General features: G+C 43.9%; 3 protein-coding genes across 7 annotated transcripts; 2 read left to right on the forward strand and 1 right to left on the reverse strand.

The window, feature by feature from the left end:
- The first annotated feature begins 163 nt into the window (after nucleotides 1-163).
- On the forward strand, nucleotides 164-3,147 carry LOC142879526 (putative transmembrane protein 244). 2 transcript variants are annotated; one of them, XM_076012882.1, is made up of 6 exons: nucleotides 164-711; nucleotides 1,124-1,209; nucleotides 1,956-2,029; nucleotides 2,111-2,236; nucleotides 2,325-2,369; nucleotides 2,447-3,147. In XM_076012882.1, the coding sequence occupies exons 1-6, from the start codon at nucleotides 679-681 to the stop codon at nucleotides 2,539-2,541; spliced, it is 459 nt and encodes a 152-aa protein (XP_075868997.1). In that variant the 5' UTR covers nucleotides 164-678; the 3' UTR covers nucleotides 2,542-3,147. The 2 variants fall into 2 exon arrangements, with proteins under 2 accessions (XP_075868997.1, XP_075868998.1); XM_076012883.1 differs by lacking the exon at nucleotides 164-711 and adding an exon at nucleotides 763-1,011.
- On the reverse strand, nucleotides 3,128-12,425 carry sgk2b (serum/glucocorticoid regulated kinase 2b). The gene is made up of 13 exons (XM_076012881.1): nucleotides 12,288-12,425; nucleotides 6,993-7,085; nucleotides 6,573-6,648; nucleotides 6,398-6,467; nucleotides 6,284-6,309; nucleotides 5,708-5,765; nucleotides 5,452-5,535; nucleotides 5,229-5,360; nucleotides 4,786-4,898; nucleotides 3,989-4,208; nucleotides 3,739-3,894; nucleotides 3,573-3,662; nucleotides 3,128-3,479 (listed from the first exon to the last, which is right to left on the reverse strand). The coding sequence occupies exons 2-13, from the start codon at nucleotides 7,066-7,068 to the stop codon at nucleotides 3,330-3,332; spliced, it is 1,251 nt and encodes a 416-aa protein (XP_075868996.1). The 5' UTR covers nucleotides 7,069-7,085; nucleotides 12,288-12,425; the 3' UTR covers nucleotides 3,128-3,329.
- Nucleotides 10,128-27,055, forward strand: ptpn3 (protein tyrosine phosphatase non-receptor type 3). 4 transcript variants are annotated; one of them, XM_076012872.1, is made up of 27 exons: nucleotides 10,129-10,284; nucleotides 11,131-11,200; nucleotides 11,675-11,816; nucleotides 12,330-12,464; nucleotides 12,643-12,685; nucleotides 12,881-12,962; nucleotides 13,523-13,567; nucleotides 13,644-13,696; nucleotides 13,797-13,914; nucleotides 15,121-15,208; nucleotides 15,332-15,420; nucleotides 15,542-15,605; nucleotides 16,034-16,236; nucleotides 16,311-16,436; nucleotides 17,084-17,245; nucleotides 18,660-18,744; nucleotides 18,830-18,907; nucleotides 18,997-19,053; nucleotides 19,756-19,912; nucleotides 20,783-20,952; nucleotides 21,575-21,665; nucleotides 21,816-21,877; nucleotides 21,950-22,096; nucleotides 23,118-23,246; nucleotides 24,637-24,782; nucleotides 24,883-25,018; nucleotides 26,475-27,055. In XM_076012872.1, the coding sequence occupies exons 3-27, from the start codon at nucleotides 11,748-11,750 to the stop codon at nucleotides 26,547-26,549; spliced, it is 2,610 nt and encodes an 869-aa protein (XP_075868987.1). In that variant the 5' UTR covers nucleotides 10,129-10,284; nucleotides 11,131-11,200; nucleotides 11,675-11,747; the 3' UTR covers nucleotides 26,550-27,055. The 4 variants fall into 4 exon arrangements, with proteins under 4 accessions (XP_075868989.1, XP_075868987.1, XP_075868988.1 ...); XM_076012873.1 differs by lacking the exon at nucleotides 17,084-17,245; XM_076012874.1 differs by lacking the exons at nucleotides 24,637-24,782; nucleotides 24,883-25,018; nucleotides 26,475-27,055 and adding an exon at nucleotides 23,378-23,984 and having other exon boundaries at nucleotides 10,128-10,284.
- Nucleotides 27,056-27,168: the final 113 nt, after the last annotated feature.

Here is a 27,168-nt window from a genome sequence, read left to right on the forward strand (position 1 = left end):
CAAATGCGCGTTTTACGTCTCGGTCATAATTGCACAAGGCAGAATGGCGCAGTGAGGTTATCTCCCGCCAGGATTAAAGCTACAAATATGTTTAGTTTTCTTTTTCATCAGGAAGCCAGTCCATGTTGTCTGCCCGTGTGTGTGTGTTAGCAACTGGAAGCTTTTATCGTGTCGTCTGAATTTGGTTCGGTAAGAAGTGTTTACGGTTGCACTATACATGCTATTCATACATATGATTTTCAGCTATGATGCAGCGTTCAATCCCTCCCACAGAAGGCGGTTACAATGGCTCCTCGGTGTATGGAGAGAAAAAGATATCATATATAGCTCGTCTGGTCGAAGTTTTGATCTTAAGGGCGGTGCTTAAACCTACTGGATTTCACCGGCACACACCTGGCAGCTGACTTACGTGGACACATCGAGACAACGTGTTTATTTCGATCAACAAAGGGCCGCCCTGAAACGAGGTGAAATCAGTTCACTGCTCGGCTGAGGCGGCGGCGAGGCGCGGGGGTGGCCTACCGCGCTTGACCGCTAGATGGCAGTGTACGTCAAGATTGTGTTAAAACGGAGGCGGGTTGGGGGGATTAACGGGTTGTATGTATGTAGTCGATGTATGTCGTCGTACAGCCCGTCGGTATGTTCTTGTAGAAAGAACATCAAGTACAAAATAATGAAATGGCATTCAAAGGAACCGCGGTAGACTCGAAGGTAAGAGTCATACGTTGTGCAATAGTCCTTGTCTCTGTTCTTGTTCGCTTGTAATATTTGGGAGGGATGTTATGGCGATTTATGTGCGATGAAACAGACGTGGCGATTATAAAATATGTCTTCTACGCCCCAGTGTATGACACAACAAGGGGCGAGTCGGGGGGGAAAACTCCCGTTTCTTTGTGCAACTGTTATGTAGCCGTCCGTCACGTTTGCTGCGGATAGTCGATGTGAACGCATATCCCTCCCACTTTGAGCCCGGTAGCCTATCACACGTTAGCTGCAGAAGCCCACGTTCAGGTTAGTGTCGTGTGGCGATGAGTTATGTGGAAAATATTCGGTGGAGCACCCCAGAAATATTACAGCAAACCCAATTGGGGGAAACGTCTCTCCCTGTGTTTTATTCCAACAGACCGTGCTCCTCAATCTGCTGCTGTGTCTGCTCATATTTTACTGCCTGTTCTACATGATAGGCAGCGTGTGTTTCGGTGCCTTCAGGTGAGAACCCCTCACACCCGTTTGAGCGTCGATTGTAACGCCTTGATGCCCCTAAAGGGGGCATCCTTCTATTGAACGGTAGACTTTTGGAACTGAATACTCCCAGTGGTATAGAACTCAATACTGCCAACATGATGGTTCAACTAAGATAGACTTTTAAACGAATGGAGACCTTGATTTCAAATTCAGCCTGTATATATATATATATATATATATATATATATATATATATATATATATATATATATATATATATATATGTATATTACTATTATTCTTGTTATTCTTGTCATATTATTACTAGTAAGCAGTTGAAACATATGGTCTCAGATCATGAAGTCTTTCTTGAGCCATAGTATGTTAATTGATCTATGTTTAGTTAATTAACAGGGAAATCAATTTGGAATGTTCTGAAATGTATTAGCGTTCGGGTTAGATCAGAAATTTAACACATATTTCTTTACATTCTATAGACATTTTTGAAGGCTCCTTGCAAAATGTGTTTTTTACATATTGATTCAAAATGTTTCATTAAATTTTTAGTCTTTTTTTGTTTAGCTTATCTAAGTTTTCATTCTTATTATTGTTTCATGACTGAGCACAATCTTTGCTTTTACTGTTTTTTGGAAGCTGTTTCCACATCCTTAGGCAGTAGAACAATATCGAAAACAAGTAATGTTTCATTTCATGTGGCTGTTTCTGCCAGTATGCTGCATTCAGTTTTCCTTTTTTCCCCCCTCCTTCAGACTGAGTCACTTTGATGGCCTGATTCCATTTGACTTTAAGACTGAGCTTTCTGAGTCCAACTCCAAGTACCTGGGTAACCGAGTTTGATCAACGTAATAAGCGCTGATCGCGCTGCTTATTTGTTCACCAATGTTTCCATGTTGGTCCATCACAGTGAACCTGCTGTCCATGGAGCTCACATACTTCTGCAGTGGCCTGTTGTTCGCGGCAGTGGTCCGTCGGCGGGTGTGGGACTACGCCCTCACCGTCACACTACTGCATGTAATCATTACTAGCCTTGGTGAGCAAAGCCACACGGTGCAAAAGTAACAAACCCTGCTGTCTGACTGACTGTATGCACTGTAAATGATTAATTTTGGATCTTTCAGTGATGTTGGAGTTTCCCATGGTGTGGCAGTGGTGGCTGGCATTAGGTACAACCACACATTACTAGATTTAACTTCATGAACGCAGGTCTTTAAAATATTAATCAATTCTTTTTGTTTTGTAGGTAGCGGCTTGTTCCTGATGATCTGCAATGGTCAGCTGATAGCTTATTTCACCTGTCAGAGCGATCAAAGCTACGCCTCCTTCAGCATCTACTGATGGACAGAAAGTTACACTTTAACTAAACCATCTGTCAGGTGAAGTCGTCGAAAGTGTATGACCTGATGCTTTAGCCTTGGGGAGACCCATTATTATCAGCCATGTACATTTTCCACCTGTTCCCGTGAAAAAAAAAGAACTCATTAGCATTCAGGCGCAAAGACACGAGACGACAGATCCAGGATCAGTTTGTGTTTATGGGTTGCAGCAGAGTGGATCAAAGTGTTACGTATAAACGTGGGCTGATATCCTGCTGATTTTGTGCCTGTTCATGCAAAATGTTTCTGTGTTTATGTGGGATTTCAAGGCATTCAGTGAAGTATTTTCAGTACCTTCTAAAAGCTGTTGACGATTTTATTTTTATAGCGCCTTTATTCACACACTGTTGGCTTTGTCGTCTGGAGAAAGTTGCAGTTGTGTATCTTGCTCAGAGCGTTTACTGCAGGGGTCCGTAATTGCACCACAGATCCTCTTATAAGTATCCGAGGCACTGACACCCCCCACTACTTGAGCTGTGAATGTAACACTGGAAAGGGCATGTTGCAATATGTCTTTGTTATTTTTTTTTTTGTGTTGTAAAGAATATCACAATAAATTGTTTTAAAATTTTAATCAAAAAAATTAAAGCAGCTGTAACTTGTAAAAATGTACCATCATCATTCAGCGATGTGATCAATGCAAAGCACAATGCAGCGTTAAAGCATGTTCACTTTCGTGTTTAAAAAATAAATTATTAAATAAGTTAAGGGGAAAACATTTCAGGAAACATGTTCTCTGGGGATTTGATGTTACGAAACCACATACTCCACAGGGTTCATGAAGGAGAATCCTTGGAAGGTGTCGCCGGTTGCGCAAGCCTGGCACCTCTCATTGAGGGAGGCTGGAACGGGTTGCAGTGTGAACTCTGGGTCAATGTAACTAACGTCGCAGGGGCCCGTCTGAAAAACACAAGGCAGGGGATGAATAAACACACTATGTGCTGATAAATTCATATGACAAGAGTTGTCCTTTCTCTAAAGGGTGGTACTTACCACGTTCGGGATGAAGGGGGGTGAAACTTTCCTAGCGAGGAGGTCAGTCCAGTTTATAGATTCAAAGAAAGAATGTTCCTGCAGCTCCTCCTGGAAACACACTGAAGTTAGATGCCGACCAGTCAGTGTGTTGTGTTGTGCGTTGTTGCCCGTTTTTTCAACTCACGAGGTCTCGGCTTCCTCCTAAGCGCCTCGAGACGTCCCTCTCCAGCAGTCCTTCCAGCAGCGAATGAGCAGCCGGAGTTACTCCGCTGTGCCGCTGCAGGGGCGCGTGGAGTATGTTCTCAAACATCTCTGCCCTGCTCTGGCTGTAAAATGGTGGCTGTGAGAGACAAAAAGGGGGGGAAAGTCCCTGAGTCCTGTTTTTAGGAATTTGGGATGAAGAGGGAAACGGTCATTTTTAGCTCCCCACTCACCAGACTAAAGAGCATCTCAAAAAGCACCGTCCCGAGGCTCCACCAGTCCACCGCTGGACTGTACGTCTGGCCTTGCAGCACCTCTGGAGCCAGGTACTCCGGAGTGCCACAGAATGTGTGCATCGTCCCGCCTATGGCCACCCCTTCTTTACAAAGGCCAAAGTCCGTCAGCATCACATGACCTTCGCTGTCCAGCAGGATGTTCTCCGGTTTCAGGTCTCTGGGAGTGAGACAGAAGGGACAGTTGAGTTGAGTTATAACTACAGAACTATATTAAAGGTATTTTGCTACTGATTTCGATCTGACTTCCCCTGCTTTAACATTCCCTTCTCTTACTAAGTGTTATTTATTCATTTAATTATTTAAAGCACCAGTGTGTCAAATTCAGTAGCATTAATTTGGTATATTAAGGCTAATCTCTTTTTCCTGAACTGATTTCCATTTTGTTGTCAGTATAAATGCTTCTCATTTGCAAATGGAAACACAGGAGTTATTCATTTTTAGTGACACTAACTTAAAACAAATACTGTCTTGTCTGTACAGTTTGTTGTCCGTCCCTCTGTTTTAAAGTGTCGCACACTGGGCCTTTAAGCTGCGTCACAGGCCATGGCAGCTTTTAGGGAGAACATTCTCTCTGCAGAGTCCTGTCATTAATATTAAAGCTCTGCTGCCGTTTCCATGCATGACTCAGTGTGGATCATGTTTAAATCATAAGCAGGCAAGAAAATGAGCAAGGGAAAAGCAGAGACAAACGGCAATAGTGACTTTCCAAGGACTTCCTGTTTGAGTGTGTTTACCTGTAGACGATGTCCAGAGAGTGGAGGTAGCCCAGTGCCATGGCCATCTCTGCAGCATAGAACACAGCCCTGGGTTCGGGAAAAGATCCCTCCTTCTGAAGGTGGTAGAAAAGCTGAAAACACACAGATGCTGTGTCATGCACACATTCACAATTTGTACGCTTTGTCACGCTTTGGATGCTCCAGCTCAGACATAAGTAATATATGCAGCAGTGTGTTCAGTGTCATTGTTAAAAGTCTGCCCCCGGGCAGAAGAATATGCAGAGAGTCGTCTTGAAGCCTCCTAGATGAAAATATCTTGCTGATCCAGTTGGTCTTAGCCGTATTAAAATTCAGAATGATTTGTAACAGCTGGTTGAAATACAACAATGTGTGTTTTTTTTCTTTTTCAAACATTCACCTTGTCGTACAGCTAACATAGAATTTAATTTTAGAACACATACCTCCCCGCCATTTACATAGTCAAGGACAAAAAAGAGCATGTTTGGTGTCTGGAAGGAGAAATGGAGCCCCACGAGGAACGGATGCTGGAGTCCCTTCAACAGTACGTTCCTCTCAACCATCACATGCCTCTGCTGCAAGTAATACACAATGGAAAGATAGATTCATAAGTGGACAGACAGATGCACCAGGAGATGGATATGTAAATAATTTGAGATAATTTACCTCTCTTCTTTTAACAATCATCTGTTTCTGAAGCACCTTAACGGCATAGTAGCCTCCATGTTTCCTGTGTCTTGCCAGAAGCACCTGCAAAATGTTTTAAGTGTCATTTACTTTGAGATCCACACTCGGTCAATTTTCATGTCTTGATATCAAATCCTGGACACTGATGAGGCAGCCTTGCATGATTTGCATGAGTAATGCTTCCAAAAAAAACAACAACAAATAAATAGATGAAAATGAATGTATAGATTCTTACCTTTCCAAAGCTCCCTTTGCCGATGAGTTTGAGGTAGTCAAAATCTGATGGTTTCATTCTGGTGAACAAAAGAGATGCAAGTTTGCATTGTGATGTTTAAGGATTTCTAATGTTACCACTAGCAAACTGTTTGATAACTATTGCACCCATGACTTTGATATCCAGTCTATGAAACACAAATGTCCCATAGGAGCATCATCCACAACTGGAGTTGTGCCTTGAGTTTTGCAAGGATTATTATTATTTGAAGGATCTCAAGGGTTCTTTGAAGATTCATAATCAAATTCTTTGATTTAAAAAGTAAACCTAATTTTTTAAAATTAACTTTGATACTTCGATACAAACTGCTGTCTAGTCTGTTGAAAAGTCTGAGGCCATACTCTGTTCACCATCCTACACTACCACCCTCTCTAATCACACATGGAATACAATTATCGAAGACACATACTGCGTGCAAAAAAGAAAAAGAAAAAGTCAGGGGCTTCTTTTTGATTATCAGTTATCAGACTGCACCAACACCAACACAAAGTCAGCGGTCGAAAGTTAAGGGTCAAAATCAGAAGTAAAGTGACTTACTGTGGGCATTCCGTGTTCACTGAGCTCTGAGGACAGAAAAAATGGGAGCCGAAGGTGAGATTTATGTCCTCCTGTCAGCACCCAGCCCAGTTTTATCCTCCGTCCTGTACTCACCACTGACTTTTTCTTCTCCTTCTCTCCTCTCAGCCTGCTCTGCCGCTGCAGAATTTTTTGATGGTCCAGTCTTTGCCCACAGAAAAAAATAATAGCAAGTCTGTCACGTTCAGCACGAAATAAACAGACGTAAAAATGAACAGCAATACATATATTTTCTTTACGACCTACTTACTGTTTGCAGAATTGCTGACCGGTGACATGTTTATGTAAGAAGTCATAGAAGCCGACTTTCTTCTCCTTGAGCAGAGCTGCAACACAGTCTGCTTGTTAATTCTTTTACATAAGAGCCGACAGCTGTATTAACTCAATAGCTTGACAGGTGGTCGTCATGACTGACAGAGTTATATCACATTATAATAGTAACAAATCTTTAAATCTAGGCTTTTGTTTTAAAGTTAGTTTTGTTAGGCTTCAGCACAATCTGTTGATGAATCCAAATCCTCACACAATAAATCTCTTATGTCACCAGTTTATCACAATGTGCCTTGCTTTGTCTGTGTAATAAACACCAGCCTGTAGCCAGCATCTGAAGTGCAGCTTGAAAAAGGTCAATTTATTCATAAGATTATGAAATGGAAAAAAATTTAAATACCTGAAAAAAATGACACAAGCCCCTTCATTTTGGCGTAGGTCAACGGCTGGTGGTCTTCAGTCACAGCCATCTGCATGAAGAAGGTCCAGCTGACTGTCGCAAAAAATGAGAGGAGGAAAGAGAAATAACTCACTGGCAGTGGAGAGGGAGACCCGTCAGCAACGGGCAGGATTTCTTCACATGTCCACTGACACCACCCCCCACTAGCCTCCAGTGCTGCTCAGTTTAAGGACCAGTGACGTAAGAGTTGCAGAGTACCAGTAAAGCTGCGTTTATGTGCCCTCGGTGAGGTCAACATGTGCTGGCACGTGATCACTCCGAGCTGTGCTGGAATGTGGACCTATAGAAAGTTGGCCATGTGAAGCTCAACATGCCTTTTTGCCTGTTTTACTGTGGCGGCATTTTAATAGCACTGTATTCTTTCAAGCCAGGGACTTGACATTTCAATTAATCTACTAAAACTGCTTCTCACTGTAATTATAATATTTATTTAAAGATGCAAAATTAACTGGCACTGTAACTGAGACCACTTTGACCACAATGATGACGACCGTGATGTTAATGATGAACAGTCAGATGGCAATAGATGATCCTTCTTTGCAGTCAGAGGCTATGTAACTCTTGGCACTGCTTGGCTGTCACAAATCCTATTTCAAGATGGCACTCCACTAAATAGATGGCTTGTGTTAACTGAATGTGGTCGGACTCAGAGAGAGATTTATGAAAAACAATACTTCTAAATGAATCAAAAACACTTAAAGTAAAATTGTTGTTAATCAAATATGATTATGGACTGAATATGTAAACATTGTAATTGAAAAGAAATAGTCAAGGTTTTACAAATAAATACATTTCTTATGTTTAGAAATGTGGATTCTAGACTTGAACACTACCACAATGCTGTGAAACTGAACGGCTGGCACCTGAAAGCAGCACACTGAGCTGGTGACCTTTTGTATGTAGAGGTGGTCAGTCTGTTACCGTAAGTGCCTGATCAGGGGAGAAAATAAATAAATAACAACTGAAAAAATATTATTTGGTTTACTTACTACTTACTTTAATTACTGGCTAACATTGGTGAGGGGCAATTTTTTTGTTTCAGTACGGCAATTCCAAATGCCACGATGCTTCTGTTTTTGTCACGGCACCCAAATGTGGGGCACAGGAGCGTCCACGACCCACATCATCCAAAGTATGTTAAAGACGGAAATGAAATTCGTGACAGGCAGCGCACTAACCCGAAGCACAACTGTATCTATCCTCAGGTCTCATGTGTCGGCCGCATGCCTGATGGAGATCAAGTCCTGTCTGCACCGCCATGGACCCACTTCTGTGACCATGACAGATGACCAAACTCCTATGACATTCACACACAGTGTCATGTTATGTTGCATTTTATTTGCTTTTGTTATTCACCCACAACAGAGAATCGTCTGTTGGCAACTGATTAAAATAAACTCAGTTTAATGGCCATGATGTGGTTATATAATGATTAAAAATAGGGAAGGGACACTATCCTAAGACTCTCAGAGTGGGTCATAACAACCTGTTATGAAAGATACAACAACATCCCCATCACATAAAACCATTGATCAGATTAAGAAGCACATACTGGAACAGCTGCGGAATTGTAGATTGAGGACTTTGTCACTTATAATATAAGAAGCTAGAAGATTCAGTTTGACTTTGTTTTGGAGGCAACCCCTTATGTGTGTGTGTGTGTGTGTGTGTGTGTGTGTGTGTGTGTGTGTGTGTGTGTGGGAGGGTATGAAATAGTGAATGGTGAACATGCTGAAGATAGCAAAAAAAATGTTGGGTCTGTCACAGTGACTTTGTGTCTAAATTTGGCGCAGCTGATTCCGGGATGAATTAGTACAGTGTGTCTCGGTTACTGTTTCAGTAAACTGATCCCGGGACATTAACAGGGGGAGGTTCCTCAGAGAGCAGAGAGAGGACTCTCTCCCTCCCCCCGCTCCTTCAACACCTCGTTCCTGCTGGCCTGGCTGTCCGCCCCCAGAGTCCAAGACCTCTGGTCCCATCACTCTGACAGCATGAGAACTGGCTGCGGCTGGTTTCGCTTCTCCTGTTGAGCAACGGGTGATGCTGAACTTTACAAACATATCTCAGCAGTCAAACAGCATTCTTAAAGGGTGAGAAACCCACCGAAGACTCTCGAGATGACAGGACCGCATCAGGGAGGAAACGAAATGATAAAATTAAATTTTGGCCTCTGATCCCAATAGGACTGTATACAGTTACTGTATACAAAATTCATATAAAATTTGATAGTTTATTTGTTGTTTTTCCTACTTGCTTGATTTTCTTCCTTTTGAGCAGAAAATTAGGAGATACATTTATTTTTAAATTATTAGTTAATATTTGATTAGCTAATAGAGGGAAAGCAAATAAACTGAATCATCACTGTTCCTCCAGTTTACCTGCTTAAAATGACTAATGGAGTAAAACAGGGTAAAACTTTTTGGTCGCAAAATAAATTTCTGATTTGAGAAAACAAGAGCCGTCACACAAGCCTGTAGCAGGAGCCTTTCCTTTTCTCACGTCACAAATACCTGCGTGTGTAATACCTCACCCGTCCTGCAGATGGAAACAACGTAACATGCGAATGTTTAATTTGACGCCTGCTGAACCTTGGCCATCATAAATTCACCAAGTGGACTCTGACCACCAACTTTGAAGCGTAACAATGGATGAAAAGACTTAACTATCGTTTCCAATCCTTTGTATTTTATATTGGTTTATAAATAATCAATAGTTTATCATTGATTGAAATACATTTTCAGTTAACACACAATGCAGTGTTTGGATAATCTCGAATTAACACTTTGGGTAGTTATAGATAGTTTTGTTACAATAGGGAAACACATCAACTCGTGGTGTTTTAATACACATTTATATTCAGATTAAATTATGACAGTAGAAGTTATACAAAGTCATCATTTGCCTAAAAGAGCATGAAACAAAACGTGATTAAAAAAAAAAAAAAAAAAAAAGATTGGAAAGAAGAAGACTGGAAAGCTCTGCGTTGAAATATATCTACAGTTTTGCGCGCCACCTAGAGCGCGTTCCTGAAAATGTGAGCGCGCACGCCCGCCCGCCCGCTCGCAAGCACGGCAAAGGGGCGGGGCCGCGCTGAGACGGCGCAGCCAGGGATGAGAAACTTGTCCCGGATATTTACCTAACTATACCTGGCTCCCCTGGTGCGCCTCGTCCTGAGATTTATACAGCCGACGGTCTGAGGATTATCGGCCGTCTCTGAAGCGGGAGAACCGAGGTAGACTTTTCTCTTTTTTCCCTCCCTTTTCTTCTCCCCCGTGAAAACATTGACTTTGGCCAAGTTGTCGTTGCGCGCGCGGTTGCCGTAGCAAAGTTTTCCCAGCAGCGAGCGTTCCTTCGTCTGGGTGTAGCAGCAGTAGGGAAGTTGAGGTTGTCAACAGGTTCCTTGTTCGTGCCAGGGCTCAAAGTGCGGCGAGGTTACTGCACACTACGTTATCGGCAGACTGCGCCGTGTCAAAGAAAAATAAATAAATAATAATAATACTAATAAGACGGGCCTGACACACCGAGAGAGGCCGTGAATATTCACTGGTGTTCCCGTGAGAAGTAGCGATAGATGCTATGTAAGCTTTGACCTCCCAGCGAGGTGTGTTTTTAGTCCATTGGTCACTTTTAACGAGAGTTATCTGTCTTGTCATTTACTTTGAACGCTCAAAGAAGCTCTTTAGAGTTTATGCATTTGTTTCTAAAATATTTTTTCACAACTTACTGTACGTTTGCAACTTCCACACTAATCAAATGTTGTTCCCAAGATGCAAAAACACATTAAATGAAGTCATTGCCTGTGCATTTGGATGAATCAGTTTTAAATATAGCATTTACATGTGAATTCATTGGAGCCCAGCTTGTGTGTGTGTGTGTGTGTGTGTGTGTGTGTGTGTGTGTGTGTGTGTGTGTGTGTGTGTGTGTGTGTGTGTGTGTGTGCGCGCGCGCGCGTGTGCGTGTGTGTGTGGAGGGGGGTTATTATGGAAAACAAGTCATCAAACTGGGACCAGCTCTGTTGTAATATATTCAGAGTGTGTCACCGTGTTCAAACATTAACTCAAACACTGTGTCCTTTCAGAAACAGTGTGACACAGGCCAGCAGCGGCGGCTCCATTAATCGTTCACCTGGATACCAAGAGAGGACACATGTACGGACGCTCCCAAGAGTTCTATCAAATCTCCGACATGTCATTCTGTGTTTGCCTGAATGGAGGAGCGTGCACTGGTTTCTAGCGCATAGACACTCGCCTACCAATGGCGGATCTGGGATCAGACGCAGGCCTCGAGATGGGCGTGTTCAGCAAAGAAAATGTTTAACATTCTTATCATTCAGCCGCCTGTTGGAAGGCGGAGAGAAGGAAGGAGGGCAGCAGGGAGAGGGAAGGGACATGTTCAGACCCAGGCCAAATAATAAGGAATTACACAAACAGAGACACTTTTGCAGTCACTCCTTCACATTCACAGTGCATTACTCACTGCAGCCCGATATTTTATCCAGCGTGCATATTACTCACTGCACAGTGTCATCACAAGGGAGGCGCTGTCTTTGGAAGACAACAACCTGGAAACGTCTGACTTTTTTGTGGTTTTGTGTGTGTGCTTGTGTTTCTGTGTGTGTCTAGGTCCCTAAAAACGAACAATCCCAGGACAGGGTGTTTGTCTTGAGAGGGAGGCAGAGTTACTGTGGTAACAGAGATGCCAAAACCAGACCTGCTCTGCCTGGTTCAGCTGCTCGACGGCAACATCGAGACCTTCAGAGTCAACGTGTGTAACACGGCCACTTCCTGCTCGTCACGGGGATCATGTGTTGCTCCAATTTGTCTCTGTGTCTCGCTAATGATTGTTGGGCCGCAGCTCGACACAGTGACTGACTTCTCTTACACAATCGATCCGCATCTTAAACGCAGTGACCTTGGATTGAGGGACATTCACTGCAGGAGGTGTCACACATGTATTGTTTCATATGCAACCCACATTTGTTTCATCATACACTAATAAGCATAGCCAAACAGAGACAGTATCAATATTGCCTTTTGAATTTAGTATCTCTGCATGAGATCTTTCTTATAATATATATATTTTTGAAAAACCTTAAGGTTGTGTCAGGAATGATTATGAATTCGACGTCAACTTGCATTAACTAAAAAAAAATCTATTTCCATTATTCAGTCCTGCAATATAGGTCACACAAGCATATTTGGATTTACAAATAAGCAGCCTATGAGCGTCACTCACAGTTTTGGCTGGCATTTTCTGTCGTTTGTTTCCATCTTTCAGAAGCAGGATGAAGGCGTGGTTCTGTTGGACCAAGTGTGCAACCACCTGGGTCTGCAGGAGAGGCAGCTCTTCAGTCTGCAGATCAGAGAATCCAACACAGCCATCGCTGCAGTCACAGCCAATACACACTCTCCCGTGAGCTCGCTGTTCATCTGCTGCACACTTGGCAAAAGCTATTTTTTTACTCGCACCCACTGATTGCTGTTTAGATGATGTTAGCCACAGGGTACACTTATAGAAGTACTTTTATTTTAGCACCAGCTTGCCATTACAGTTAATGAATCTCTATTCTTGTCTCGCTGTTCTTGCTCAGAGGTGGTTGGAGCCTGAGAAACCCTTGAAGAAGCAGATAAAAGGTACCTGACTTCCTCTGGCTCCAGAGAATTCTCTCTTTTTTTCAGGGAAATACTTCTCCAGCAAAATACATTTATTATATATATGTATTTTTTTTATATATTTAAATGTATTCCAGTACACCATCTTATGGGGAAGATAAAAAAAATTGCAGCAAGCACACTTGTCATTTGTAACTGGCTGATATTTCTCGGCAGGTCTCGCATCACCCTTTTATCTGAACTTCAGAGTACGATTCTTCATCTCTGATCCCAACTCACTGCAGCATGAGCAGACAAGGTTAGCAGACGTGCCTCCGTGTGTGTGTGTGTGTGTGTGTGTGTGTGTGTGTGTGTGTGTGTGTGTGTGTGTGTGTGTGTGTGTGTGTGTGTGTGTGTGTGTGTGTGTGTGTGTGTGTTTGTTTCTTTTCACCCTCTGGCTTTAGTGACTGGGAGCCACACTTTTAGAGCTAAAGCACAGTTAAAGTCCCACTGATTATCACATACCAGAGAATGTGAGCATTTTTCCTCACAAATACATTTATTTTGTCACTTCAGTATGCCAAATTAAATAAAGAGTCAAACTGTACCTCTTAACTTCAGATGCCCAGTTATGCTCATAGCAGTTGTCATACCAATGTCATTTTGTCAGCAGTAAGTATTAGCAGTAGTATCTTCAAAAAAACACACCAGAACCATGAATGTGTATAAATATGATGAAACTGGTATACATCGCTATCATCACTAGTCCACAACCTAGAGATGGCAAGTCATAATAATAGTAAAAAAAAAACGGATTCACAAAATGACAATTTTGACAAAAATAATATTCATAAAGTTCCCATTGTTTTACACCCACAGGCACTTTTACTTCCTCCAGATCAGGAGTGACATTAGAGAAGGGCGGTGAGTAACACTCGTTCTCTTTGTGCACACTTTGTATTCAGCAGTTTCACTGTATAATCAAGGAGCGTGATTGCAGGTTGCAGTGCCCACTGAGCGCAGCTGTAGTGTTGGCTTCTTACGCTGTGCAGTGTAAGTCACACATCCCCGGGGAGAAACAAGTGATAAATGACTCGACACGAGCTGCCTGAATTAGCGTTACCATTCCGCATTTTCTCTCAATTACCTGCAGCTGAGATGGGGGATCACTGTCCGTCACGCCTGCCTGGCTACCTCTCAAAGTGCCACTTCATCCCCGAGCAAGACGACGACTTCCTGTCTAAAGTGGAGGATCTGCACCCGCAGCACAAGTAATTCACTTTTTTACGTCGTGTTGCTGCCGGACAAAAACAAATTTGTCTTCGGTGCTTCCGGAGTGGCACAACATAATTTATTCCACATATCCTGAAAGAGTTTGAAAAGGGGAGGAGGCCCTGTCAAATAAAGTGGAGGGCCATTGGGTGAACAATTTATCTGTCACATTCAAAATGAAGCAGTTAGATTTTTCACTGCCAGTTGAGCCAGCTTAGCAGGCAACAGCTTGAGGCTTCCTCCCAGTGTGAGGGGCAACACTAGCAGTGTCATGGCTCCATGGTGAGCTACAGCGATGTGGTGTCAAACGGAAGTCTTGCCAAAGCCAGTTGGGAGCAGTGTGACTACGTGTCATGCACAGAGAAAAACGCCTCACTGGCTGTGTTTCCATGACCCCTAGAATTGTGCAAAACCTAAAAATCGTAATAAAAAGCTCATAATGGAAACACCTAAACTTGGAAAAACCTCTCAAATATGGCTGAAAGGTTTTAACGCTCTCATGAGGTGGTTTTCAGATGTATCTATCCATCTATCCTCTATCCATATAGAGGTATTTTGCAAAAGTGTTTACATGTCAGTGGAACATGACGTATGGGGTCACTTGACCAGTTCACTTCAAGTGAAAATGGCGCGTTATGTTTGGACAAAGGAGGAAACTGAATATTTTTTTTACAAGTAATCAAAGAGATAAAACATAACCATTCTAGACAGCAAGCAACATTGAAATGCAGATTTATGGCAAAATGTTTTGTACCTCCATCCTCCTCAAAGCGGGACCTAGAGGCACGAGATTTGACGACAATTATGGCTTATGCTCTTCACACCATTCAATGGAAACACCTGCAAATCGCAATTGTACTTTTAGAGATATCGTTTTTTTGGGGGGGGGGAAACTGTCATGGAAATGGAGCTACTATCGTTTTTTTTTTATGTTAAAATTCCGTCTACTTCTTTATTTCTTACTTGGCCCTCTGTTTTCACCACAACCTCAAGGAAGCCAATTTCTGTGGAGTGTGTGGACTGATGAAAGTGCTTCAGATTGGAGCAGCGTCTTGCAGAGTTGCTTTCATACTGGTGTGTGTGTGTGTGTGTGTGTGTGTGTGTGTGTGTGTGTGTGTGTGTGTGTGTGTGTGTGTGTGTGTGTGTGTGTGTGTGTGTGTGTGTGTGTGTGTGTGTGTGTGTGTTGACTGTGTGTCCTTCACCAGGGGCCTGAAACAGAGTGAGGCGGAGCTTTGTTTCCTCAACACGGCACGCACACTCGACCTGTACGGAGTGGAGCTGCACGCTGCCACGGTGACACCCTCTCCCTGAATTTCACTCTTCATTTAGTCCTTTTATGATCACATTTTATAACTCTCTTATATCTCTGATGCGTGACACGTTCTCGTCCTTGCCACTCGCGTCTTCATCCCTCAGGATACCAACAGCGCCTCTCTGATGGTGGGCCTGGCCTCAAGTGGTGTCGCAATATTCCGCAACATGATCTGCTCCAGTTTCTTCCCCTGGTGCGTATGGGAGACACTAATGCTCGCCGCTCATTGTCACGGCGTTGTTGTCAAAGCCTCACCTCACTGCAATGCACTGCACTGCACTGCACTGCACTGCACTGCACTCCTTCTCATGCAGGGGGAACATCATCAAGATTTCATTCAAGAGGAAACGCTTTCTGGTACACCTGAAACGAAAACATGTGAGTCCCTCCCCGGCTATTATTGATTTTTTTAATGATCGGCCCTTAACAAATTACCGATTTTAATTGCTCCGCACGCTTGACTGGTGAAATCCATTAAAGTTTAGAGTCATTTTTATATTGCGTTTTGACTCATCATTAGATGAAATTAGAAAAACTGACCCGTGCTCTGCAGTTGTGCAGATGTCACATGTTTTCTTTCCCTCTAATTCCTAGACATGCACATGTGTGCCAGGTCCATAATTAGTAATCACCACTGAGCATTTCATGAAGCACAGCAATCATTTCCTAATCTGTACGAACAGAGCGGTCTTTTGTTGCTGGAAATAAATGGACACGAGTTCCTTTATCAGGCACTCAGGGCCTGGAGACTGGACTAACATTTTAAAGGCCTCCTAAAAAGACCCTCTGCATTCTGCCTGCTGCAGGGGGAGACCCAGGATTGTGAAGTTTCTCTAGCACTACCCTGCCCAAAGACATGCAAGAACCTTTGGAGATCCTGCGTGGACCATCACTCCTTTTTCAGCTCCAACCGAAGTTCCCGCGTCCCCAAGTACAACAACAGCACGGTGCATTCGTACAGAAAGCTGATAACGCAACACCTCGGCTTTGGGAACAGTAAAACTGAGAGGTGAGCCAGTACCGGCACGTCGTGCTCAGCATAAATGTTCTCATATAACCCAACTCTCCCTTCTGAGCGTCCAGCGGTCCAGTGTGCCACCGAGTGGTCGGCGGCATGGTCTGGAACCCGGAGCTGCGCAAGTCGCTCTCATCCGAACATCTGGAGACCAAAAGTCTGCCATCTAGGTCGCCCCCGACCACCCCTAACTGGTACAGTCTTAAAGTCCTTAATCTCCAAAGCACATACAGCAACACGGTGGATAGAAATAGATAAGCCAGGTGGCGTATAAGCTGGGTGCTGATAGAGGGGAGGTGGTGGCAGAGGCAGTAAAGGAGGGCAGCATCCTCCTCTTCCTCCTCCTCCTCCTCCTCCTCCTGACCATGGTCGCTGTTTGAAGGAGAAGAAGAGAAAATCAACTTCAGTGACGGCTTAGAATGGAGTCGCAGAGAGGAGAAAAAGTGTCTGACTGATGCAGAACTGCAGATTCATACACCGACTGCAGCTGGTTGTGAAGTTGAGGGTGAAGTCGCACAATCAGATAGCATGAACTGCTTGTCGCGGGATAAGATTTGAGAATTTTCACACCATTCACACCATTCAAAGTAAACACCTGCAAACCAGAATTTTACTTATCGCATACATATCGCTTTTATTTTGCGAAAAACTGTCATGGAAACGTAGCTAGAGATGCCGGCTGCTACCAATTTTAAATGCTTGTGGTAAAGTTATGCAAGTGCAAGATGCACAAAGTTTCTCTGCCCAGCGTTAGGTTTGCCTTTTCATTTCTCAGCTCGCCTTCTGACATTTTGACACGCTCTTTTATACACGCCGCCCGCCCACCCGCCCGCTCCTGCAGGAAGAGTCCCCGGCTTCGCCACGGCATCCGTAAGCCCCGGCCGTCCTCGGTCGAATTGAGCACTGACCTGAAAGACGTGTCGGAGGGAGAGGATGTCTTCTACACGTACCGGGCGTCGGTGAGCAGCAGCAAGGACAGTGAGGGAGACTCTTCACTGCATCAGTTAGTATCAGTCACTACAAACAGAATGTGTTGTTGAATTTTCCCTCCTGGGCTCCATTGTCTCGCTCCAGTCGTCTTAGCAGGCAGATTTCATGCCCGAGCCGTAGCTTTCCATCACAGATAGATTTTGACCAAGATGGGGACAGCTAACCTTGAGTGAGTTATAAGGCTGCTACTGCAGATTGTTTTCACGATCTCTCACTTTGCTCCAGGAAAGCCAGAAGCATTGATAAATGCTCCCCTAATGTCTTTAAGCGCAAGGAAACATTTGCCCCTTATCTGCTTCTGGGAACACAGCAGATTGGTACATCCGCCGAGAAATGTCACTGTTTTGGAACTTGAGAGACTGAGGCAACTTCTCAAAATAGGAGGCAATCTATTTTCGAAGGTTTTTAGTGGGAACGCGACTTCACTAAGTTGGCCAGGCCACTAAAAGAAGCAGCGTTTTAGCATTCTGGACGTGAAGAAGCCCTACTTGCTGTCACCCGTGGCTGGATATTTGTAAAAATCAAAAGGGTCTCATCTGTGGCTCAAAAATGATTTGTTTTTTGTTTTTTTATTCAAGATCATTTTATGTAAGCTTTTTCAATATAACAAGTGTACATTCTTGTACAGTATTGCAGAAGCATGGAATGAATAAGGGTATTAGTCGTGGCATGTGCAAATATACAAATGCTATGTAAAAAAGTACAAAGAGAGAAGAGAACAAACTAAACCGATAAAACAAAGAGGTAAAAAAAAAAACAAGAAAAGAATCGAAGTATACAAAATAATCCCTCCCATGTCACAGCTGAATTACTAGTCATAGTATAAAATCACTGCTCCAACAGAAGCTACAAATAAAAAATAAAAGCTGTGCAGCATAGCTGAGCATAGCTGAGCTCAAGGGTCAACCAACCTTTAGAGAGTCTGGTATGCTTGTAAGAAGGGGCCTCACAACTCCTGAAAGTTCTTATTTGATTGCGGTAGTGAATATCTTATTTTTTCCACTTTTGAGCAGGACATGATGTCTTCCTGCCATTTCACATGGGTAGGAGGGAAAGTATCTTTCCACCTGAGCAGAACCGCTCGTCGAGCCAGGAGGGAGGCAAAGGATAACATGCGTTGCTTCGCTTTAGTTCGTTTTCCCTCCCATGACCCCAAACAAAGCAGTCAGTGGGTTTGGTTCAAATTTGATGTTTAACATCCAAGAAAGTGTCTGGAAAACTTCCCTCCAATATTTGTTGAGGCTTGAACAGGACCGATACATATGAATGGGGGAAGCTTTCGCATATTTGCATCTATAGCCTTTCTAAAGGTTGATCCCTGATAAGTAGACTTGTAGGATAGTAGCAACTTTTTCTGTAACATGTGTTGCCAAATAAGGAAAAAAAAAACTTGATTTTGTCTCCTTCACTCCTTCTGGGACTTGCAGCAGCCTGTCAGACGAGGCTGTGCTGCAGGGCGATGACAGCATCGGCGATGACGAGGGTGACAGCAGCTTACACCAGTACAACAAGGTCAGTCCCGCCGTTCGTCAAATCATTTAACAGGGATGTTATCGTCATGTTTCTTTGTAACAGCAGTCTGACTCTCTTTACGCAGGGTAATCTCAGCGACGGCGACCTGATGCTGATCTGCATTACGCCAGATCAAGATGGCAAGTTTGGCTTCAACGTCAAAGTGGGTCTCACACGTCTTGTGTGTCTCTTTTTTTCTCCACGTGAAGCAGTTTTTATTCCCCTAAATCTTTATTCAATGTCGCCCACCAGGGTGGTGTGGATCAAAAAATGCCTCTGGCCATTTCCCACATCAAACCAGACTCCCCGGTAAGACGCAACGCACTCTGATGTTTTGTATTTCCAGACTCTGCCATGATAACTCAGTGATGTAATCCTGGAACAATATGGACTCAAAGATAAATCTACATAGTCTGGCTGTAATAGGCTTTGAAAATATATCCTGAGTCCTTGATGTGCCTTTTAGCCTTATCAGTGTCGTTACTGATGTCAGCTGAGTTTCGATAAAATCAGCATTGGCTTGGGGGTGATTAGAACACACACACTTGTAATGCTGTAAATAATACACACTGATTTTTGTGTGACGTTTTTGACGTTTTACTGAAATAAACCCAACTAGTCCTGTAGGCTTTTTAGGCTGTTTATTTTTTTTATTATTATTTATTTTTCAGATTTAATTATTTTCACCATTTGACTATTACAAAAAAATATACACTATCTGTCAATAGGAGACACCTTCTCATGCAAATTTTTTTTATCTTTACAACTTTCTACACTGCAGATAGATACTGAAGACATCAAATATATTAGCAAGATATATGTAATTATGCAGCAAACACATTAAATAACTCTAAACATGCTTTTTATGAAAGGTGGCTATTTTAAATAATTTAACTGCATTATCAATAGTCATGAGAATGAAAGAAAAGATCATTAAATTCATAGGTTGTGTCCAAGCTTTTGACTGGTAGTGTACATCATATTGAAAGTAGCGTTGTGTGTTGTTTGCAGGCGGGCCGAAGTGAACCCAAACTTCTGGAGGGAGACCTGCTAGTGCTCATCAACGGTCGAGACATTTCCGAACACACTCATGACCAGGTTGTGATGTTCATCCGGGCCAGCAGAGAGTCGCACTCCAGAGAACTGGCCTTGCTCATCAGACGCAGAGGTGTGTGTGTGTGTGGGTGTGTCCGTTACTGAATATTCTCCTATAGAAGTAGCCCTCGTTGTGGTTGCTAGATTATGTGGGTGTTGAATAGAAACATAAAAACTAAGTAACATTCCGCAGTGGATTCTGTCATTGTCATGCACATTTTGTTCTCTCTGAAGGCCTTGAGCCAGTGTTTTTTGTTTTTTTTATAACTGGTGCAGCTCTTTGCATACAACTCATCAGCCAACAAAACAGCCTCTGTATGATTGGATTACAACATTGAAATGAGTGCTGGAGATCTCATTCACCGCAGAGGATTAGAAACACACACACTGTACCTGAAACATGTCAGTTTGACTTTTAGACTTTTCTGGTGTTTCAGTGGCTGTAGATTCAAGGACTATGTGATGGGAGACAGGCTTTACAGGACAGAAACGTGCATTTATTTATTCAGCACATGTGAAAAAGAAAAAAAAAACACAATGGCTCTGGATCCAGCTGTAGGCCGCGTGCTGATGCATGCAGAACTAATTGGCCGTGTGGGACTATTAGTTCTGCAGGGCAATTACAAGAGGTCAGAGCATCAGTTTTACAAGTTACTGTTTCATTAAAATTGATTATTGTTCATGCATAAACTGTTTTTCAAGTTGCTATTTTATGATGTTTCATTATTGGAAAAGGGGCAATATATGTCCAGTTTACATGGTGGGTGTGTGTCTTGCAACTGTTGCGAAGTCAAGTCATGAAAAAAAAATCGTAGCTGTTGCCGTTACCAGCGTGTGTCAGACGGAGAGAAATAAAAGGAGCTGCAGCGATTTGATCTGCGGTGACTGCTTGGCTCAGCCGCATTAATATTTATTCCATCCTTGAACTGTCCTTGTGTTACAGGTCCCGGCCGAGTGGCACCCTTGTTGCAGTTGCCTTCAGCCCTCACATTGAGTGACCAATCAGAGCAGTCGCACTCATCTGGCCCATCCGAGCGGGTCGTGACACTGGAGGAATCAATGAGACAGCTGGAGAGAGGGATACAGTCCGGCACTCTCTCTTTCCATTTTGAGGTATTTAGAATTCCAACTGGAACGGGGGCAGTTTGCACTTGGTTTGAGAGCGGAAGCGATGGGAAAAGTCTGATGAGTTGCACATATGATGTGTGATGTTGGGAGCTCAGAGGCAGGACAGCTTTAGATTAGATCAGCAAGGTATCTTTTAATCATTTTCTTGAACTCTGGGTGTCACAAACAGAGAATAAAACGGCAGCAGCTGGATTCTTTTCAGTTATTGTCTGTTGTTGTAGTGTTGGCTGAGTCTTGACTCGTCTTGATCAAAAATCCCCAGTCCACACTGACCGAGACGAGACCCAGTAAAAATGCCTCCGAGACCGAGACCCTTATAAAGTGCTCTCGAGACCAAGACCAATCTTGAGTGCAAGGTCCCCCTCCTCGGCTTAACCATGTTGAAACAAGGCATAAATGCTGACTCAAAATAAATTCCTTCTTTATTTTCAGCAGGATTTGATTGCTACAGCGACTGTTCCAAACCTTTAAAGGGCTGAGTTTGAGACAGATGTTGGCCCTAATCTTCACTTGACCTCCACTCTGACCCAGAGTTACCATCCATGCAGCGCTACAGTAATTTTGTGTTTTTGTCTGTTTCTCATGTGTGTGTGCTTGGATTTTCCAGAACCTGTATCGGAGGAAACCCGGTGCGTTTCTTAACTGTGCGCGGCTGCCAGAAAACATGGAAAAGAATCGGTACAGAGACGTTTTGCCCTGTGAGTCGATCGTGCCGTCTCGTCTCGTCTTCCACCCTGCTGTCTACCTGCCACCGCTGGGCCTTTTGAAATTTTTAAGAGTCGTAGCTTGAGGCGTGTCGACAGTTTGGTCACAGTTGTCACACGCTGCCGTCCTGCTATTGTTTGCAGATGACTCCACCAGGGTGCTGCTGCAGGGCAAGGAGGACTACATCAACGCCAGCCACATCACGGTGCGCATCGCTAACCGACTTTTTTCGCAAGCTCACCGCTCTGTCTGACCGCTTGTCCTCGTCCACCCCCAGATGACACCCCCGGTGTCCGGCGTGCGTCTGCGCTACGTGGCGGCTCAGGGCCCCCTGCCGCAGACGTGCGCTCACTTTTGGCAGACTGTGTGGGAGCAGCGGATACACACAATCATCATGCTCACCACCCTGACAGAGAGGGGACGGGTACGCACGCTCTGCACGCACACACCCTACACCAGAGGTGTCAAACTCTGGCCCGCGGGCCAATTTTGGCCCGCAGTGTCACTATAGTTGGCCCGCGAGGCAATACAAACAACATGATATTATACAGGACACATACCGCTAATACTACAAATCCCAGCTCTGCTTATTTTCAAAAGTATTATCAGCCCGTGGAAAAAGGTTGTTGTTGAAATTTGTTGCAAATAAAAAAAAGAGCCATACAATTTTTATTTACATTTAATTTATTTTTGATGAGTTTTTTTTTTTTTTTATTCGATTTTGCATGTGTGCAATATGAAGTTATTTATTGTATAGTATTAAGCTTTGCTTGTTCCACATTCAGGTTGTAGCAAAACTTTCTTGGGTCCATGTTAAAAGGTCCACTGTTATATTTGGAGGAAGATTTTTTTTCATAAACATGAACAAAATGAAATTTTGGCCCCACTGTGTATTTGAGTTTGACACCTCTGCAGTGTACACACACACACACACACACACACACACACACACACACAGCGTCAACGCTGTCATTAGCAGAGCGACCGCACTCCTCATTACGTGCAGTTTGACTCTATTGAAAAATAATCAGGTGTGAGTAATTAAAGAAGTGGATGTGTGATGTGAGCAGGAAGACAAAAGGAAGGTGCAGATGCAGCCGCACAGAGACACACAGAGGCGCCGGGTTCTCAAGGTCTTGCTAGATGAAGTGTTGCTTGGGAACCAGGCGCTTCCGTCCACTCGTAATTTGCCTGATATTTGTCTCACGTCCTGATTTTTCTCTTCATTTGAGCACCGCCAAGCAGCAGCAGCAGCAGCACAGTCGCACAGTACAAATTGGTAAATCAGTCTCCGGCGTGTTCTGACGAATCCCCCCCACCCCACTCCCGTGGAACACATTCCATTTTCAAGCACAAGTGTCATTTGTACAGGAGGCGGCAGCAGGTAGCAAAAGTGAATCCTGACAGGGTGACTCATCTGTGTGTAATGTGACGTGTTCCGGCAGACCAAGTGCCACCAGTACTGGCCGCACCCGCCTGAGGCCAGGGAGTACGGGCCCATGCGGGTGAAGTGTCACTCGGAGGAATGCAACCTGGTGTATGTGACGCGACAGTTCACCCTGACACACACGCAGGTGCGGTTTAGTCACTAACGGAATCTCAAGCTCATTTGCTGACTTTCCGTGACATTTCTTTATTGTAAAATCCTTTTTAATGTGTTTTTTTCTCCCCACCTCTCTGACATGCTTTCCCACCGTGTCAACAGGAAACACGCTCACTTAGCAGCAAATTGTTCTGTTTGCATGTTTGCACCGACATGTTCCATGTTTGGGCCATATGTCACCTAACAGAGCTCTCCGCAGGCAGCCGCCTCTTTACACACACACACAAACATGCCGTCACTTCCGCGTGGGCAGTTGGGTCTGCGTGTGTCAGCTGGCCGACCTGAGTGCTCACGTGGACGCGCAGGTTTATTCACTGTTTTAAAAAAACAACAATATTTCTAAAGCCTTAATAATCAGGCATTTTTTCACATGAGCTATTAATAGCAAAAAAAGGTAAATGAATGGACGGGGCTGAAGACGACACGGGACACGGGGCAAGTCTGGGTTCACGCACGTGCACACACACACACACACACACACACACACACAGATACTGCGGTGGGAGCCCATCTGCTCCTCTGGCAGAGCGAGGTAATCCCTCCGTGGAGTCACAGGCCATGCGACTATTTTAGTTTATGGTTTGTTTGTTTTTTTGTCTCGCCGCATCCCTTTTCTCTCCCTAATCTCAGTAGCTGCGTTTCCATGACCCCTAGAATTGCACGAAACCTAAATATGGCAATAAAAACTGGTAATGGAAACAGCTCAACTTGGATAAACCTCTCAAATACGCCTAAAAGGTTTTGATGCTCTCATGAGGTGGTTTTTCAGACGTATCGATATAGAGGTATATCGCAATAATGGTACGTTATGTTTGGATGAAGGAGGAAACCGAATATTATCAAAGAGAAAAATATAACAACCTTTCTTAACAGCGAGAATGGTGGTTACATTTTGAATTTTGCTCCAAAATGCAAAATGTTTTGCACCTCCATCCACCTCAAAGTGGGGTCTTGCGGGACAAGATTTTATTTTTTTACGAGAGTTATGGTTTATGCGCTTCACACCATTCAATGGAAACGCCTGCAAATCGCAATTGTACTCTGTCGAAATTTTAGAAATATTGCTTTTATTTTGCGAAAACCGGTAATGGAAACGCAACTAGTGTCACCATCTGGCCTTCGTGCAGGTCTGGCTTTTTTCTCACCTGCTCCAGTTCATTCATCTCCATTGCGAGTTTTTTTTTTTTTTTTTCTTATGTTTACTCACAAGCTGAGCGCCGTCACTCTGGTGTTAGTCTCATGAGTGGGTGGTATAATTATCGAAGGCTGCGGGTTGATTTTTTTTGTGTGTGTGTTTTTTGTTAAGACACATGTTATGCAATACAGATTCCTGACAGCTAATCTGAGTTTTTGCTCGTTAGCGGGGCGAGGAGCGTGCGGTCACACATCTGCAGTACGTGGCGTGGCCAGACCACGGCGTCCCCGACGACCCCTCCGACTTCCTGCTGTTCACCACCTCCATTAGGGAGAGGAGGAGAGGCGACGAGCCACTAATGGTGCACTGCAGGTAACGCACACACTTAGCATCAAACGCGGCCGGCGTAGCCCTGCGCCACCTGCGCCCGCTGTACATTCAGCGTTGTGCCGCTCTCTCTCCCTCCCTCCAGCGCTGGGATTGGACGGACGGGCGTTCTGATCACGATGGAGACGGCGCTCACTCTCCTGGACGCCGGTCGCCCCGTGTTCCCGCTGGACATCGTTAGAACGCTCCGAGATCAGCGAGCCATGATGGTTCAGACGACGGTACACAGACACACAAGCAGACCAGCTCAGACCAGTCATATCACTTATAACCACAGTCATTCATTTTACATTTAATTATTGCTTTTTCCCCCTAATGGTCACTTCTTGTTCCTTTTAATTAGCTTGGATGTCGTGAAGGTAGCTGTTACTCACACTAAGCATGTATTGAACTTAAATTTTTGCAGCCTCCTCATCCGTGGGTCTACATTTGTGTGCAACTTGTTAGCTGCATTCTTTCCCTTTGGCCAAATTGGCTCTTAAAATACACTAATGAGTTTTTTTTTAATACATTTTTGCTCCCTTATGAGCTCTGATAATCTCAAGTGTGACTGCTGCATTATTATGCTGGGGGCTGATGAGATGGAGGAGGCGAGCGGCGGTTGGCACCTCAGTGGTATCTGACCAGGGAAAGTGTTACTCATTGCTTCGGTCAGGCTGGTTGCGAGGGAGATGGCAGCCCTCCAATCAGAGGGCCCGCCTCCTGGCTGCTTGTGCCACTATTACCCTTATTTTAAAAGAGGACCCAGTCCCTGAAGGCTCTTTCTCCCTCTCATGTTTTTGTGCTGATGGAACATTTCCTCAGGTTTCCCTTGTGAGCGCGCCTGTCTTTGGCGGTAATGGAAAACATGCTCAGTCAGAGGACAAGCCATCCATATGTGCCATATGTTGAAGGATAAGCTGGTAAACAGCAATAAGTGAGAGGACCAAAGCCAACAGCGCGCTAATCTGATCTTAAAATGACAATTTCACTAAGCAGCTATTTTGAGCCTTTAAATTGTTCCACTATGTTTAAAAAAAAAAAAAAAAGACAGGTTTGATTTAATAGCAATGTTAGCAGCACGTCTCTGTGGACAATAATGTTGGTGCTTTTTTTGATGGCTTGCACATTGGTATGCCAATAGTATCCCTTCATAGTTCCTCTAATGACTGATATTAGTTTTATAGAATGGCATTTGCTGCCTGATACAGTCTCGTTAAAACGATCATGGCTTCTCTTTCACTGCAGCGAGAAATGGATTTTTCAAGGCAATTTTCACCAGTGTGTTGCCCATGTGGTTTATTAGTGAGCAGGCTCTATATCCGGTTTTTAGCTGTAACAGGCAACATTGATGCATAATTAGCTGGCATTGCGCCAAAACTAGTTGGCTGTATGCAATTAGAAGCAGCAGAACAATAAATGATAAACGCGAACCACAGCAGCCGGCAATGCGTGCCAGAAAAAGAAAGTGTTCCAGACTGTCGCCGGGTTGACAATGACCCCCAGCTGAAATCCACCTGTATTTTACCTCAGGCAGTCCTTGCAAGCAGGATCAACTCATTGATTTTTCTCTCTCTCTCTCTCTCGCTCTCTCTCTCTCTCTCACTCTCTCTCTCTCTCCCTTCTTGATTTTATCTGAATCTAAAGTGACCAACATTCTCTCGTGGGGACTAACACCGTTTATTCTGTGTGTTATAGTGTCAGTTCCAGTTTGTGTGCGAGGCCATTCTGCGAGTGTACAAAGAGAAACAAGGCAAATCAGCAATGCCCTAATCCAGATCAGCAGTGGCGCCACAGCAGAAAACTCTTTCAGCAATAAAACGGTGAAAGAACCAGTGGGTTCTGATGCACAGACTGGATGTTGGAAACATGCGCAGCTCCAGAGCGCAGCTGCCTGTGACCTGACACCTCGTCGTCTTTCACTCAAACAATAGCATATTACGCTTAAGAGGCTGCTGTCTCCATAGAGACTGATGTAAGACTGATCTCAGATGCTATTTTGTGTTGAAGAGGCCGCTCAGAAATGTTGCTCCTACCTGTTAGGCCCTGTACACCTTAGACTGACCCAGCTCATCTGCCACGCCACCACGGATGGCTTGAGCTGGATACGACGGATCAGACAAATACATAGTGAATCTGTCCTTCTAAAGGGGAAATGCTAGACAGGCCTTCGATCAGCACATCTGACACTGTAAGTTCACGATGACGTGCCAGAAGAGCATCAAAACCCACTTTACAATACTTTAAATTATTACATGAAATAAACACATTGATTTGTACTTGTGTGTCTGCTCTGTTGTTTCCTTTGTATGGCCACTGTTATAAACCGGATCATAGTAAAGCTGCTCACAGAGGTAATGTAAGAGTATAGCCTTGTTAACTCACAGCTGAG

This window comes from Nelusetta ayraudi, unplaced genomic scaffold (assembly GCF_046127955.1).
Source record: "Nelusetta ayraudi isolate G7.1 ecotype Tasmania unplaced genomic scaffold, CSIRO-AGI_Nayr_v1 ptg000136l, whole genome shotgun sequence".
NCBI classification, from domain to species: Eukaryota; Metazoa; Chordata; class Actinopteri; order Tetraodontiformes; family Monacanthidae; genus Nelusetta; species Nelusetta ayraudi.